Consider the following 17,285-nt stretch of genomic DNA (forward strand, 5'->3'; position numbering starts at 1 on the left):
TCCAACTCTGCTTTTCTATGGTTATAGCAGACCCACATTTCTCCAGGCATCTGCCCTTATGAATATATCCAATTGTACCTAAAATTGTATTTCTTTCCCCAAGAAGCAACACAATGCAGGAGTATATTTTCAGTATGAAGTATGTATACTTAACTTTATCACATATACATTTAGAAGTATTCGTGAAGGAAATAAACCACATTCTTAGGAGATATTGTTAGTTGTAGTCTGTTTCTCCTTCTTTTGGAGTCTTGTTAGTTCTCTTTCTGCAAGTGGCCACTTGATTGACCTCAGGAACTGAGAAATGCAATCAGGAATCTGGCACATTTCTGACACTGGATACTAAATGCTGGTAGTTTGAGCAAGGAAAACTTAGCAAAAGCTGAATACATAGTAGTACCCAGCTGGTATTAAATTTTCCTGGCGTACATATCTCAAAATGTCCGAGGCTGGAATTTAATTTGCCATATTCCCAAATGAAATCACTTGCTGATGCTTCTATATGTGGTGTTAACCAATTGGCTTCACAGAGGGACAAGAGTCGGAATGAAAGTCCTACGGGGAGAGGAAACAGCTAGGGCTAAGCATGTGTGATAACTATAAATCATGGCCTCGAGTGTGTGTTTGGGCATCAAATGAGGATAATATTGAGTTTGTCCGTAATGGCCCTCCCCCACAGTCGAATAGCTTACTACCCAGAATTGCACACATCTGGCGTGTTACTACAGAGCTGTCAGCACAGTGGAACTGTATTGCAGCGTGATTCTCACTTTTTTAGAAGGGGAGAAAATTGGATAGAAATTGTTGAAACTTGGCATTTAAGTACAGTGTTGCATTCTTATCCACTTAGGCTCAACAAATGCCTGTGAGAAGACCTCCTTTATGTTTCTGAGGCAAGAGCTGCCTGTGCGACTCTCTAATATTATGAAAGAAATCAATCTGCTCCCAGACCGACTACTTGGCACACCTTCCGTTCAGTTAGTTCAAAGCTGGTGAGTAGCCACACAGAAGATGTTCATACATGCTAAAGAATGTCCTCTTCAGAAAAGAATGTCTCTCTTGTATGTGGCTTCTTCAAAGTAGTACATCTTGAATGTGGAATCATAATATCATTGTGAAATACTGATAATGTTTTACGTGCAGTTCAGAAATGCTGACTTCCTGCTTGTGACAATATTAGAAGGGTCTTGCTGAAAGTAGCCATCTGGCTAATTACGTCCATGAGTGACATGAAGCTGACTTATCCTGCTTAAATTAGCTGACAGTTACCCAGCTGGAGCTGTGTAAACTGTACTGTGAACTTTCTCCCACTTCAGTTATGACACTGTTATTTATATAGCACTCCCACCCTCTCTTTCTTGGAACGTATCTTGATTGTAAAAGCCAGTTCAAAACAGTATTTTTATAGCTAGTACAATGAGATACTGAACCAGCCTATTTAATACCATTTATTATCACTGAATAATAGCCAAATTTGATTGGAATTGTTTTGAGGAAATGGCTTATTACCTGCACCCGCTTTCCCCCCCTTTCCCCCCTTCCACCCCCCCGTCCCCTTCCCTGCTCCACCCTCTCAGCTCACCCCCTCACAACCCCGTCCCAGCCCGCCCCCCCTCGCACCATCTTCCCCCCCTCTACCCCTCCCCCTCGCATCCCCTCCTCCCACCGGCACCATTCTACACCTGTGTAGGGGCCCCAACAACCCCACTGCCTTGTGGGCGTCTCGGGAGAGACCAAGGCTAAGGGAGTAAACCCTAACAGATAATCCGGAGCGGAACCCCGTAGGCGGTCATGTGCCACCTTTGGCATGTTTCCGGCAGTTCCTGCAGCCATACTGGTGCCAAACATCGTGCCCTGCACTCCTTTGGACCCCACCAGAAAGGCCGAGAGGGGGGTTTTGACGACTGGGCAACTCTCAACCTCCATAAACTTGCCCAGGCATGCGCCATGGAGAGGTCACTCCATAGTTGCCTCACAGCGACTGAAACAACACGGAAGGCAGCAGTTACGGGTTATAAGTCCAGATAAATTGGCATAGAAACTGGGCGCCACGGGTTGCCTTTGTCGGTGGGAGAGGTCATTGCACCTCACTGGACAGCTACCGCCCGCCTCAAACCAGGCAGCCCCCGGTCAATAACGTTCTGTCCCGCCACAGTCTACCTGCTTCAATGGGTGCTTGGAGCTCAGGGTCATTACCCGAAAGGTGGACTGATACACCGCACCAAACAACACGAAAAAAGGAAAGAAGGTACCAGCCCTTCGCTTTGCAAGCTGGAACGTCAGAACTATGTGTCCTGGCCTGTCTGAAGACTTTACACAAATCAACGATTCTCGGAAGACCGCCATCATTAACAACGAGCTCAGTAGACTCAATGTAGACATTGCAGCACTTCAGGAGACTCGCCTCCCCACGAGTGGATCTCTAGCAGAGCAAGACGACACCTTCTTCTGGCAAGGCAGGGATCCTGAAGAACCAAGACAGCATGGAGTGGGCTTCGCCATCAGAAACTCCTTGCTCAGCATGATAGAGCCTCCCTCAAATGGCTCGGAACGCATACTGTCCATCCGACTGCTCACTACCTCTGGTCCAGTACACCTACTCAGCATCTATACTCCAACACTCTGCTCCCCACCTGAAGCTAAAGATCAGTTCTACGAGGAACTCCATAACATCATTAGCAGCATCCCCAACACCAAACACCTATTCCTGCTGGGAGACTTTAATGCCAGGGTTGGGGCCGACCATGACTCATGGCCCTCCTGCCTTGGGCGCTATGGCGTTGGAAGGATGAATGAGAACGGGCAGAGACTGCTTGAGTTGTGTACCTATCATAACCTCTGCATCACCAACTCGTTCTTTCACACTAAACCCTGTCACCAGGTTTCATGGAGGCACCCAAGATCACGTCGTTGGCACCAGCTAGACCTCATTGTCACAAGGCGAGCCGCCTTAAACAGTGTTCAAATCACACGCAGCTTCCACCGTGCGGACTGCGACACCGACCACTCCCTGGTGTGCAGCAAGGTTAGACTCAGACCAAAGAAGTTGCATCATTCCAAGCAGAAGGGCCACCCGCGCATCAACACGAGCAGAATTTCTCACCCACAGCTGTTACAAAAATTTCTAAATTCACTTGTAACAGCCCTTCAAAACACTCCCACAGGGGATGCTGAGACCAAGTGGGCCCACATCAGAGACGCCATCTATGAGTCAGCTTTGACCACCTACGGCAAAAGTGCGAAGAGAAATGCAGACTGGTTTCAATCTCATAATGAAGAGCTGGAACCTGTCATAGCCGCTAAGCGCATTGCACTGTTGAACTACAAGAAAGCCCCCAGCGATTTAACATCCGCAGCACTTAAAGCAGCCAGAAGCACTGCACAAAGAACAGCCAGGCGCTGCGCAAACGACTACTGGCAACACCTATGCAGTCATATTCAGCTGGCCTCAGACACCGCAAACATCAGAGGAATGTATGATGGCATGAAGAGAGCTCTTGGGCCAACCATCAAGAAGATCGCCCCCCTCAAATCTAAATCAGGGGACATAATCACCTGACCAACGCAAACAAATGGACCGCTGGGTTGAGCACTACCTAGAACTGTACTCCAGGGAGAATGCTGTCACAGAGACTGCCCTCAATGCAGCCCAGCCTCTACCAGTCATGGATGAGCTGAACATACAGCCAACCAAATCGGAACTCAGTGATGCCATTGATTCTCTAACCAGTGGAAAAGCCCCTGGGAAGGACAGCATTACCCCTGAAATAATCAAGAGTGCCAAGCCTGCTATACTTTCAGCACTACATGAACTGCTTTGCCTGTGCTGGGACGAGGGAGCAGTACCACAGGACATGCGCGATGCCAATATCATCACCCTCTATAAAAACAAAGGTGACCGCGGTGACTGCAACAACTACCGTGGAATCTCCCTGCTCAGCATAGTGGGGAAAGTCTTTGCTCGAGTCGCGCTGAACAGGCTCCAGAAGCTGGCCGAGCGCGTCTACCCTGAGGCACAGTGTGGCTTTCGTGCAGAGAGATCGACTGTTGACATGCTGTTCTCCCTTCGTCAGATACAGGAGAAATGCCGTGAACAACAGATGCCCCTCTACATTGCTTTCATTGATCTCACCAAAGCCTTTGACCTCGTCAGCAGACGTGGTCTCTTCAGACTACTAGAAAAGATCGGATATCCACCAAAGCTACTTAAATATCATCACCTCATTCCATGACAATATGAAAGGCACAATTCAACATGGTGGCTCCTCATCAGACCCCTTTCCTATCCTGAGTGGCGTGAAACAGGGCTGTGCTCTCGCACCCACACTTTTTGGGATTTTCTTCTCCCTGCTGCTTTCACATGCGTTCAAGTCCTCTGAAGAAGGAATTTTCCTCCACACAAGATCAGGGGGCAGGTTGTTCAACCTTGCCCATCTAAGAGCGAAGTCCAAAGTACGGAAAGTCCTCATCAGGGAACTCCTCTTTGCTGACGATGCTGCTTTAGCATCTCCCACTGAAGAGTGGCTGCAGAGTCTCATCGACAGGTTTGTGGCTGCCTGCAATTAATTTGGCCTAACCATCAGCCTCAAGAAAACGAACATCATGGGGCAGGATGTCAGAAATGCTCCATCCATCAATATTGGCGACCACGCTCTGGAAGTGGTTCAAGAGTTCACCTACCTAGGCTCAACTATCACCAGTAACCTGTCTCTAGATGCAGAAATCAACAAGCGCATGGGAAAGGCTTCCACCGCTATGTCCAGACTGGCCAAGAGAGTGTGGGAAAATGGCGCACTGACACGGAACACAAAAGTCCGAGTGTATCAGGCCTGTGTCCTCAGTACCATGCTCTATGGCAGCGAGGCCTGGACAACGTATGCCAGCCAAGAGCGACGTCTCAATTCATTCCATCTTCGCTGCCTTCGGAGAATACTTGGCATCAGGTCGCAGGACCGTATCTCCAACACAGAAGTCCTCGAGGCGGCCAACATCCCCAGTTTATACACACTACTGAGTCAGCGGCGCTTGAGATGGCTTGGCCATGTGAGCCGCATGGAAGATGGCAGGATCCCCAAAGACACATTGTACAGCGAGCTCGCCACTGTTATCAGACCCACCGGCTGTCCACGTCTCCGCTTTAAAGACGTCTGCAAACGCGACATGAAATCCTGTGACATTGATCACAAGTCATGGGAGTCTTGCCAGCGTTCGCCAGAGCTGGCGGGCAGCCATAAAGACAGGGCTAAAATGTGGCAAATCGAAGAGACTTACTAGTTGGCAGGAAAAAAGACAGAGGCGCAAGGGGAGAGCCAACTGTGCAACAGCCCCGACAAACAAATTTCTTTGTAGCACCTGTGGAAGAGCCTGTCACTCTAGAATTGGCCTTTATAGCCACTCCAGGCGCTGCTTCACAAACCACTGACCACCTCCAGGCGCGTATCCATTGTCTCTCGAGACAAGGAGGCCCAAAAGAAATGCCGGAATTGCAATCTCTCTTCTGTTTGGGTGCAGAAATGCTACTTGAGCAGCATTGCGAATTAAACAAGTTAAAGCTGCTATTGTTATATATTATTGTTATATGGTTATACTGTGGATTCAGGATCCATAGAACTCAGAAAGCACAGTTTATTTTCCAGTCTCTAATCTCTGAAATCAAATCTTTACAAGCTTTGTGAGACTATCTTGAAGTGGTCTTGCATTACTTCCATTGAGACCAGAACTTCTGTAGACTGTCGCTTTGGGCTGACAATTTTACTTTACAGGAGGCTGGGAGTCTTAATTCCTGGTCTCCATTTGAAAGCTAAGTTTTAATTGAAAATATGCATCAAACAAGGTTTATTTTGAAAATCTGGCTTTGTTATTTCTGTGCAGAGTAGTTAAGAAATCCTGGGGTTTTTTTGCACTTGTGCATTTAGTATTTGCATCAAGCGTTCCCATGACATTCTATGTAAATTATACGCAATGATTTTAACTTCCAGTGTGAACATTCATTACTGCACCAATTTGTCATTTCCATATCTAGTCATGACAACCTCCGAGTCAGCTGGCAGATGATGTCAAGGTATAATACGTAGGTTTATACTAGGGATTACACTTGCTAGTTCACTATGTTGCGCCTGCCCAAGCCTATTTTATTTAAGATTTAAAACTTTATTAGGAAGGGTAAATTCATCTTTTTAAAGGGCTGGGTTGAATTCAAACAAAGTTTCCAGAGTTATAAAGTCTGTTTCTTGAGGAATAACATGCACAACAGGACAGTATTGGAAATTAGTGTCAAACATATTGCCAGTTTGCAATCTTAGGGCTTTTTCTTAAAGAAAGCTGAGCACAGGTACTTGCATTGCATTAAGCACTAATCAGCCAAGTATAATAATGGTATTTATGCCATTGAATCTGACCTGTACAGAGCCTCGCAGCATGGTTGTAAAACTGAAAAAAGTATTATCTAATGTGCAAATGAGTCAACAGGTCTGGAAGGTTCCAGTTCCAATCACCAGGTTATGCTGAACTGGCTGATTTTTGCTGGAAAGATGTTGAAGTGCTGTAATTGGTCACTATGACTCTGAGCTAGCAAGAACAAAGATTAGATATTGTTTGAGCTTGATCATTATGCATTGCAGAAAGGTTTGGACATTGATCTAGAATGTTATTGGGCTTAGTGTGACAGTCAACAGTACAATAGCAGTCTGACTTCGGCTTGCAAATGCTGCTAGGGTTTGGAGGGCTGCTGTACCCCAATAAAAGTCAAGCAGAGCATTTAAAATTAAGATTGAAAATAATACTTGCAGTAAGGAACAAATAACTTAGTCACTCCCTTTTTATATAAAGAATTAGTTTTTCGGATGCTTTTAACCAATCAAGGAGGTTGAGTTTTTAATCTACACAGCATTGGAACGAGGGAAAAGTAAACTGATTTATTCTGGGAAACGCGATTTCTATGACCAAGGATCTTTCCTCGGATGAAATTCATGTTCCTGAAGACAAATGTTGCAAATGGGGGCGGTTATGGTGATTTTTGAAGATCATTAATTGGTATTTTTAAGAAAATTTGGCAATTTTGTTTAGCAAAGCAAATGGAAAATTGTGTCTTGGCCAGTAGTGTTTTTTCTGTCCTGTTCAAAGCTGCCTTCTGACAATTCCAGCTGTAGCTTTTAAAAATGGTTGTGGATGTAATCAAGGAAATTGGCTTAGCTAAGCAGTCCAAACTTCTGCTGCTGTCTTGATCTTTGGTATTGAACCTTTTGTGAGCCCTTTGAACTCTGTGAACCTACAAAGCTTTGATTTACAGCAGGACACCTTCGCAAGCATGTTTTTATTTATTGGTTTATGTGTAATCAATGTACTGTTCTAAATAAATGTGAACATATACTTTAGTATAAGGAAGAGCTCTGATTGATTGTCTGCTTTTGACAAAAGATATCTGAAGAGAGAACTTTAGAAATGCTTACCTTTTTCAACACTTAACTGCACTGACACTTCTTCCAATTACAATATAGCACTACACCCATTTAACAGCAGTTAAAGGACCTATAAAGTTTTCAATCAACTTGCTCTCTCCAGTGTTTAAATAGAACCTTACTGGTGCCGAAGTAGAGGCAACCTCTACCAAAAATGAAATAGTTCAATTCTAATGTTAAATCAGTCAATTAAAAATAAGGTTGCGTCTCAGTTGGCTGCTTTGATTTATTACTCAGACACCAGGGCAGCCAATAACCGTTTGTAACCCCTCACTGATAGTCTAGCAGTACAAAAAAAGATAAATTCCTTCTTCCCCCAAATTTATCAGTCCTACTACTCATTAAATTGAGATTTGAATTCAGGGGTGTCCTATTTACTAACCCCAGTTGAGGTGACAATGGTGGAATGACAGTTGGCTCCCTTCAAGGCGTACGTTTTCAGAAACTGATTTAAAACATTCTTTTAGCCAACAGTTGCTATGGTATCTTCATAATGTATCCTGTAAATATGTCATTCTAAAAATGCATATGCGTTTTACAATCATAAAATTTGTTTTGTGTAATCCTTCCCAAGAAAGAATACTATGCAATATGCATAAATTAACCTATGATAAACAGAATTTATACGTGCTACCTTTTTTCTTTATCTAGGTATGTCCAAAGTCTCTTGGATATTCTTGAGTTTTATGATCGGAACCCTAATGATCACAGTGTTTTATCAGGGTATGTTATTTTATTTTAGATAATCTTTCAAGACTGACTGTGACGTTTATACGTGTCATTTGCTTACTGATTTTTTTTTTAATTTTGGTTGAGAATATTCAACTATTGAGCCCTTATCCTTTCAGCAACTTACTGGTGTCTTGCATTGTGGGCCTTTTGAAAGTGTATGCATTTAGATTGCGAAATAAAAGCCCTGTTAACAACTACTGGTTTTGTTTTTAAAATTTGGGTCTGGAGATACCACTTCATTCCAATATTACATATTACAAAATGCTAACAGCAAGAGCAGCTTAAAGTAATGAATTAAGACTATTGGATATCAATGAAACATAATACATTAAAGGTCCAAAATTAGTTTTTGTCTGACCTGTTAATGAGATTGCAGGAACCCAAAGTGTTGAAATGTGCATGTCAAATGAACTGTTAACTGCAGGGGCAATCAAAACAGACATCCTGCTTTTAGTTGAGAGAAATTTCACCTTGTAAGAGTGATTTACGATAGCATATTGGTACCTTTTCATACTTACAGGTTTTCAGTACTAATGTCATTCAAGGTGCTGACTGTAAATGCATTTTGAGAAACAAAATGTCAGAAAATTCTTTCAACTACTTGCGTTATTTTATTAAATCTGATTTTCATGGAATGGCTAGGTCTAAAATGGATCTAATCTGATTTAAAATGTGTGAGGCTTTTATATGTAATATACCTCAAGGGCTTTGGTTTCTTATTTTTTGTATATTCTTAGTTTTACAGATGCATTAATCACAATCCGGAACAGGCACAATGATGTTGTTCAAACAATGGCTCAAGGTGTGATTGAGTACAAGGAATCATTTTGGGAAGATGGCATCACCAGTCAAAATGTGCAGTACTTTCTGGATAGATTCTACATGAGCCGTATTTCCATCAGAATGCTCATCAATCAACATAGTAAGTGTAAATTTTGAGAGAGCTCTCTGTTGTATTTCAAGAGTGAGCTTCTTTACAGAAACAACTTTCACTGTACATTTTTTAAAGAGTAGAATAATGTAATAAACCTCTTGTTTTCATAATTAGTGAGCAGTAAAATATGTTGGATGTTTGTGAATTTATTGCTGTAAATAACAGGGTTGTTCTGATCAAGTTCTTTGTTTTGATAGATTTTGTTTATATATCAAAAAAAGTGCCAGTTTTTAACATTTCTTTCTTTCCTAAGCACTGATTTTTGATGGCACAACAAATCCAGCTCATCCAAAGCACATAGGCAGTATTGATCCAGACTGTGAAGTTGTAGATGTTGTTAGGGGTAAGTCGTTAAATTTTTTTCACTTGTGGAAATACTTTAATGTATCTAATAAGGATTACAAATGACCACGGTCAATGAAAATCCATAAATAGAATCTGTTTTATCTGTGTGTTTAAGTTTTCATAGATTCCAGTGGAATGTTCAAAAAATTCAAAATCTGCAACTAGGTCTGCATTTGAATTTTGCAGTGATATTTTTTATTCATTTTAAGGGATGTGGGTGTCTCTGGCTAGGCCAGCATTTATTGACCATCTGTAATTGCCCTTGAGAAACTGCGTGCCTTGCTAGGCCATTTCAGCGGGCAGATAAGAGTCAACCACATTGCTGTGGGACTGGAGTCACATGTAGGCCACACCAGGTAAGGACAGCAGGTTTCCTTCCCTAAAGGACATTAGTGAGCCAGATGGGTTTTCACAACAATCGAAAATGGTTTCACGGTCACCTTGAGACTAGCTTTTAATTCCAGATTTATTAATTGAATTCAGATTTCACCATCTGCCTTGGTGGGATTCAAACTCATGTCCCCAGTGTTACAAAAGTGCTTCTGTTTAGTTAAATATGTTTTTTGAGGATTCATTTTTGGAAGATTGAAGCAATATTAAACTTTGGGATTTTCAAAGGGGGTCATGTAAGGGCCACTTGACTTTGAATGCTTTTTAAAAGGGTCACTGAGCAGTCTTGTGAAGAAAACAAGCCTTTCCGGGAAACCACCTGACTTCCATCTCAATAAACAATAGAGAACTTTGGACACCTGGAGAAGTTGGTTACAAAGAAGTGACAGGTCAAGAATGATGGAGATCAAAAGGTTGACCACCTATTGTCAGTTTCGCTTTTGAGTTGGGGTCGAACTGTATAAAAAGGGAGTGAACTTCCAAGGAGAGAAGACCATAACCCAGCTCGGCTTTCCAGCACTTCTCTAAAAGACCCTGAGAAGTACACTGTGTCAACTCATCTCGTCTCCTGTCTTTGAAGAAAAGTCCACTAAATTAATTCTCGACGCCGCCTGAAAAGAAAAGATCCCAGTGACCCGCCTACGTGGACTTGGAGGCCAGACTGTATGCCAGTCAAGGAAAATTCTGTTGAAAGATCTGGCTCCAGCCCAGGACCCAATGAAAAGCGGTTTAAATCTGTGAAACCCTCCCTAAGTTTGAAGAAAGGGACGTAAAGGCATTTTTCATTTCTTGGCAAAGATAGCCAAACCGATTGAAGTGGTCAAAGGAAAGCTGGACAGTACTTATACAAAGCAGGTTGATAGGCAGAGCTCATGAAGTTTATGCCATGCTTTCTGAGGAGGCTTCTGCAGATTATCAGATAGCAAAAAAGGCTATTGGCTATGTATAAGTTAGTCCCTGAAGCTTACATACAGAAATTTCAGAACCTCTGGAGATTTTCTGGGCAGACTTGTATAGAATTTGAGAGGGTAAAGCAAATTAATTTTGATCGTTGGATATGGGAACTTAAGATGGAGGCCACGTATGAGAACCTTGGGGAACTAATTCACTTGGAAGAATTAAAAAATTTACTCCCTCTAGTAGTAAGAACCCATGTAGAGAACCAGAAGGTTTCAACAGTCAGACAGGCAGCGGAAATTGCTGATGATTGAGCTTGTGTATAAACTCAAACCCTTCGTCCATCACCCGAGAAGGTTAGAAGGTGGGAGGGTGAAAGGAAGGCAAGTAGCCGGGGCCGAGAAGGGACAGCTGGGAATGCCCCAGGATCATCTCCTCCGGCCATAAAGGAAGATGCTGAGGGTGAAGTGAGGTCCACAAGCCTAAATATTATCATTTTCACAAGATGGGATTCCTTTGTGCAAAATGCTGGAAGTTGCGGGCTAAACCCATGGGACGCATCGGGGTACACAAGGCCAATGCAGAGAAAGGGGCCCTGACTGAAAATATGACCGATCAAGCTGAAGCTCTGACCGCAGCTGTAAGGCCAAATACAAAAACCAAGGTGAGTGCATGGGTTGTGAATAAGATACCTGAAAGTTATTGGGAATTCTTGTCGAAAGGAAAAGTAATCTTTATCCCTCAAGTGAGGCAGGTAAACCTACAGGGATACAGGAGCCACCCAAAATCTTTTGCTGGGGAAAGGCATAACATTTCCACCAGAGAGCACACTGAATGCTAAACTTTTAGTGAATGGTATTGGCAGGGTGTAACTTTATATCGGGTGCACCTAGAATGTGGCCTAATGTAACTGTAGGAGTTATCGTAGTTTGCCAGTAGATCGAGTTGACCACCTCCTGGGGATTGATTTGGGCGGAGCAAAGCTTCTCCAGTAGTCACAGAAAAGCCAAGTGAAGTTAGGGTGACGGAACGGTTTTTCATCAGATTGTGGTACTGCCAAAGTATCGCTGGGAACTATTAAGGATAACGCATGACATTCCTGTAGTGGGACGTGGGGATCCAGAAGGTCAAATCACACACAAGTCAACATTTATACTGGCCAGGTCTTTCCAAGGATGTGGTGCAGTTTTGTAAAATGTGCCATATGTGCCAGATTGTGGGAAAACCAGAACTTGCCATAAAACCGGCACCTCTATCTCCCATATCAGTTTTTGGGGAACCATTTAGTAGGATGTTGGTAGACTGTGTAGGACCTTTGCTGTAAACAAAAGTGGGACACCAGTATATACTCACTATCATGGATGTGACTATTCGGTTCCCAGCCGTTCTCTTGAGAACAATTTCTGCTAAGGCAGTGGTAGAGAAGTTAACCCAGTTCTTCACTAGATATGGATTGCCGATTGCGAATCAGTCAGATCAAGGTTCCAATTTTATGTCTAAAATTTTTCAGGAAGCTATGGGTAATTTTGGTATATCTCAAAGTCTTCAGCATACCACCCGCAGACACCAGCAGCTTTAGAAAGGTACCATCAGACCCTCAAAACGATGGTCGTAAATATCCCCACGCTTGGGATAAAGGGCTAGAATTTCTTCTGTTTGCCACTAGGCATTCACCTAATGAGTCTGCCAGTTTTAGTCCTTTTGAATTAGTTTATGGACATGAGATAAGAGGTCTTCTAAAACTTTATGTATCTGTGTTCCGGGAGTGGCTCACGAGAGCTTGCAAAGTGGTCCAGGAACACCTTAAAGCTTCTCAAACAACCATGAAGTTTTGGGCAGACAAGCATGCCAAGGCCCTTAAATTTCAACCAGGAGATGAGGTGTTAGTATTACTGCCTTTCCAGGATGAACTGCTGAAAGCATGGTTCAGTGGTCCATATAAAGTGGTCAAGAGAATTGATAAAGTACATGATTTGACACCCCTCGATCTCCGGAAAAAGAATCGGCTTTATCATATCAATATGTTGAAACAATATCATTGCCGAGAGGAGGATGAGCAAGCACAGGTATGTCAGGGAGTAGGGACAGTGAAAGATGAAAAGGTTAGTGAGGATGAGACAGAAGGAAGCCCAGAGAATTCTCAAATTGAAGCTCCTACTATCCGGTTAGCTAATACTGAATTGTTCGGGAGGTTGGACTCTATGCTTTCATATTTAGATGCAGAACAATGAGCAGATTTAACAAGGTTATTCACAGCATTTAAAAGTCAGTAGGGATACGCCAGGATGTACAACCTGAGCCACACATGATGTGGATGTGGGGGAATCCTTTCCTATAAAACAGTATCCTTATCACTCAAGTCCAGAGAAACAGGCCCAGGTAAAAGCAGACATCCAACACATACTGGAAAACCACCTAATTGAACCCAGCCAAAACAGCTGGAGTTTGCCAGTGGTATTAGTGCTTTAACCTGACAGTTCATCTAGAATTTGTTACTGCATTAACCTTTCTGTAGTTTATGCAAAGGCAGACTCCTACCCAAGATTGTATTGGCAGAGTGGGCAGTTCCATGTTTCTTACAAAAATAGATTTGTTGAAGGGATACTGGCAAGTTCCTTTAACACCCCGAGCTAAAGAAATATCGGCCTTTGTCATACCAGGCGGTCTTTTCTGGTGCTGAGTGATGCCATTTAGACTAGGGGATGCCCTAGCTACTAGTGAACTAAGTGGTAGCCAGTGTTCCTAACTGTGGTTTACTTTGATGATGTAGTGGTCTACAGTGACACTTGGAAGGACCATTTCAAGCAACTGGGGGTGCTCTGTTTAGAAGGGTGCAGTTGACTGATTTGGTGATAAACTTTGTGGAAAAATTCAAAAACCAGAATGCCAGACTATACCAATGGAGTTTACTATTATAACCCTATCACTTAAAGATTATCCACATTGCCGGACAAAATAATGTGATTGCAGATACTTTATCTAGAAGCTAACTTTGTTTTGAGTTATCTGAATGCAAAGATGGTACAAAGCAGAGTTGTATTAACCACAGATGAAGAGTGAATGAGTGAGTGTGAAAATGTGTTTTAAAATGTTTCCTTTTTTACACCTGGTAATAAACACCATTTTTAAAATGCGTTTCCATTTCTCCAACGATGGAGGTGTTACAAAAGTGCCTCTGTTTTGTTAAATATATTTTTTGAGGATTCATTTTTGAAAGATTAAGAAATGTTAAACTTTGGGGTTTTCAAAGGGAGTCATGTAAAGGCCACTTGAAAAACAGTCTCTGGAAATGTTTTTTTAAAGGGTCACTGAGAAGTCTTGAGGAAAACGAGCCTTTCCGGGAAACCACCTGACTTCCAGCTCAATAGACAACCATCAAAAGGTTGACCTCCTGTTGTCAGTTTTGCTTTTGAGTTGGGGTTGAACTGTATAAAAAGGGAGAGAACTTCCAAGGAAGGATAGACCACAACCTAGCTCAGCTTTCCAGCACCTCTAAAAGACTCTGACAAGTCCACTGTGTCAACTCATCTCACCTCCTGTCTTTGAAGAAAAGCCCATTAAATTAATTCTCAACGCCGCCTGAAAAGAACTGTTCTAAAAAATCCCAGTGACCTGTTACGTGTACTTGGAGGCCAGACTGTGTACCAGTTTTGGAACACAACATATCTCATCTGTTTCTTCAAGAATGAGCAAGTATTCAGCCCAAGTCTTTTTTTTTGTGTCTCTAATAGAGCTGCAAAAACAAAAATCCCTTTATTTTTCCGATTAACCAGTGCATGTGTATGCGTGCGAGTGAGGAGGCTAAGATTAAAAAGGGAACTTTAATGTTTCAAACTGTGTTTATGCTTTACTTCATTACTGGTTAAGACTTGTTTAATAAACGACAAAATTATCAGATTATAAAAGAAACCTGATTGTTGTGTTTTATTCTGGGAAAAATGATTGACCATATTGCTAAATGGGAATATTTAAATATGTTGTGACCTGTGGAGAAGTGGGACTAGAATAAACTAGAAAGTGCACTCCTCCCGCCTCAGTCGTAACACTAGAGCACTAGACCAGTAACATTACCATTACGCCACCGCCTCCCATTAGTTCCATTCGTATTCGTGTTGCCCCCAGCGCCCTCTACTTGGCTGCTGATACTAAACTATCATCTTTTTAAGACTAACAACGTAGCCACTTTTATTATACAAATGTTGATAGCAGCAATCAGAGTGTGCTGTCATCGGATGGTGATGCTCTGCTTAGTACACAAAATATTTATCATATTTCACAAATGATTGTATCTGTGTTACATCGACTTTTAAATGTATGATTTATCAGTTTCTTTTATTAAAGCAAATATCAGCTATTTTAATTCATGGCTTCTTATTTTGATGCTTACAAAATATAATCAATCTTCTTGAGCACTTTGTATTTTTTACTGCCCAAATATATTTTGAAAAACAAAATTTCAGTTTGCTCTTTTAATGTAAGGAAAATAATGACATCAACAATTTTGAGATTTTTGATGGTTTAAAAAAAAAAGGTTACCTTTCCCTTTCTGTTCCTTGGTAGGAGGACAGCTTGTGATTTTCCAGACCTCTGCCTGTGTTGCTGGTGTAGCAGGCAGTAAAAGCTGTGTACATGTGGATTTTGCTAATTCATCCACCTTTTTGTTTCAGAATGTTTTCAAGCTGGAAAATATTTCTGTTTGATACTTCTAGTTCTCTTGTCTCCATCTTCACTAAGCTCAATGGTCAAAATCAGGATTCTACCATGTTAGTAATCTGGTGGAGTGCTATATTTTACTATGCCACAAAGTATCATAAAGCACGTGCAGTGAGCAATTTGAGGCGTGGAATCTTTGCGAAAAGCAGTTGTATATTGGTCTGTGAATTCTTGCATAGCAAAGGATTGCTGCTGCTGCTTTAAAGATGGTCACTATCAGCTCATTGTTTGCAGATGCGTATGAAACTGCCAAACTGCTTTGTGACCAGTATTATATGGACTCCCCTGCACTAGAAGTGGACCAATGTAATGGTAAGGTTGCATGAATTAATTTATAACTTGTGTCTGTTATAGTTATTGATCAGATCAGAATATCCTATAGAATCTCTCATCGGTGCTATTTCTTTTTTTCAGTATGACTATTCCTTAAAAATAAGTACACAGTCCTTCTGAAATTGTTGCCTGCATTGGGCAGTAAATACCTTATGCTGTGGCCTGACCTTTAATTTGTACATATCCTTCAACTTTGCAGAGATTGGCATGGTGGAGCTGATACAATTATAGTTATTGGCCTGTATTACTTTATTTTTATATTTTTTTCCCTCCGGTCTACGCTTAATTGATTCATCTGCTGCCAAGGGAGTTTATAGGAACAAGAGTAGGCCATTTAGATCCTCATGCATGTTCTGTCATTCAATGATCTGCAACCTAAATCCATATTCCTCCATAACTCTAGATGGGCCTTTGCCACATATCCCTTGATTGATAGCTTTGGTTAACAAAAATCTATCTCAGATTTAAAAATAACAATTTATCTAGCATCAGTTGCTATTTGCAGAAGAGTATTCTAAACTTCCTGCTCCCGGTGTGGACGAGGACACAGCCTGCAGGGAGGATAAGCGAACTGACCACAGCGCCGTGGTTCAGAGTGCCATTCAAGTGGGGGGAGAAAAGGAAAATGTAGTAGTAATAGGGGATAGCATAGTCAGGGGAATAGATATTGTCCTCTGCAGCAAAGACAGGGAGTCCCAAAGGCTCTGTTGCCTACCTGGTGCCAAGGTTAAGGACATCTCTTCTGGGCTGGAGAGGAACTTGGAGTGGGAGGGGAAGGATCCAGTTGTCGTGGTCCACGTAGGTACCAACTACATAGGTAGGACTAGGAAAGGGGTTCTGCTGAGGGACTGTGAGCAGCTCGGAGCTAAATTAAAAAGCAGAACCTCAAAGGTGGTAATCTCCGGATTACTACCTGAGCCACATGCAAATTGGCGTAGGATAAATAAGATTAAAGAGGTAAATGCATGGCTCAAAGATTGGTGTGGGAGAAATGGGTTCTGATTCATGGTGCACTGGCCCTAGTACTGGGGAAAGAGAGCTGTTCCAGTGGGATGGGCTTCATTTGAACCATGCTAGGACCAGTGTTCTGGCGAATCATATAACTAGGTTTATAGATAGGACTTTAAACTAATTAGTGAAGTGGGGGGGAGGGTTCAGTTGAAGGGAAGATTTAAAAAATCAAAAAGAAACGAGAGAGCAGAGGTGTAGGGTAGTGACGAGGTGAACGGTGATCAAAGTGTGACAGGAAGGGGCAGAAAATATAAGCAGAACCAGAATGAGTAATAATGGTAAAAAGTCAAAGCTTAAGGCTCTTTATCTGATTGCACACAACATTTGTAACCAGGTAGATGAGTTGACGACACAAATAGAAATACATGAATATGACTTGATAGCTATTGCAGAGACATGGTTGCAGGGTGACCAAGACTGGGAACTCTATATTCAAGGGTATTCGACATTCCGGAAAAGGAGGTGGGGTAGCT

At 42.3% G+C, this 17,285-nt stretch overlaps 1 protein-coding gene across 4 annotated transcripts in view; it reads left to right on the forward strand.

The window, feature by feature from the left end:
* The window catches only part of LOC137348106 (pyruvate dehydrogenase (acetyl-transferring) kinase isozyme 2, mitochondrial-like), a 39,446-nt gene that overhangs the window by 3,176 nt on the left and 18,985 nt on the right, over positions 1 to 17,285 (forward strand). For all 4 annotated transcript variants that reach the window (XR_010969068.1, XM_068013305.1, XM_068013306.1 and 1 more), the window contains 5 exons: positions 851 to 992; positions 8,109 to 8,180; positions 8,927 to 9,111; positions 9,377 to 9,466; positions 15,703 to 15,780. Coding sequence is in view for 3 of the 4 variants with exons in the window: in XM_068013305.1 (XP_067869406.1) it covers positions 851 to 992; positions 8,109 to 8,180; positions 8,927 to 9,111; positions 9,377 to 9,466; positions 15,703 to 15,780 (567 nt within the window). In the remaining variant the exon portion in view is untranslated. The remainder of the gene's footprint in view (positions 1 to 850; positions 993 to 8,108; positions 8,181 to 8,926; positions 9,112 to 9,376; positions 9,467 to 15,702; positions 15,781 to 17,285) is intronic.

This window comes from Heterodontus francisci, chromosome 33 (genome assembly GCF_036365525.1).
Source record: "Heterodontus francisci isolate sHetFra1 chromosome 33, sHetFra1.hap1, whole genome shotgun sequence".
Lineage (NCBI taxonomy): Eukaryota > Metazoa > Chordata > Chondrichthyes > Heterodontiformes > Heterodontidae > Heterodontus > Heterodontus francisci.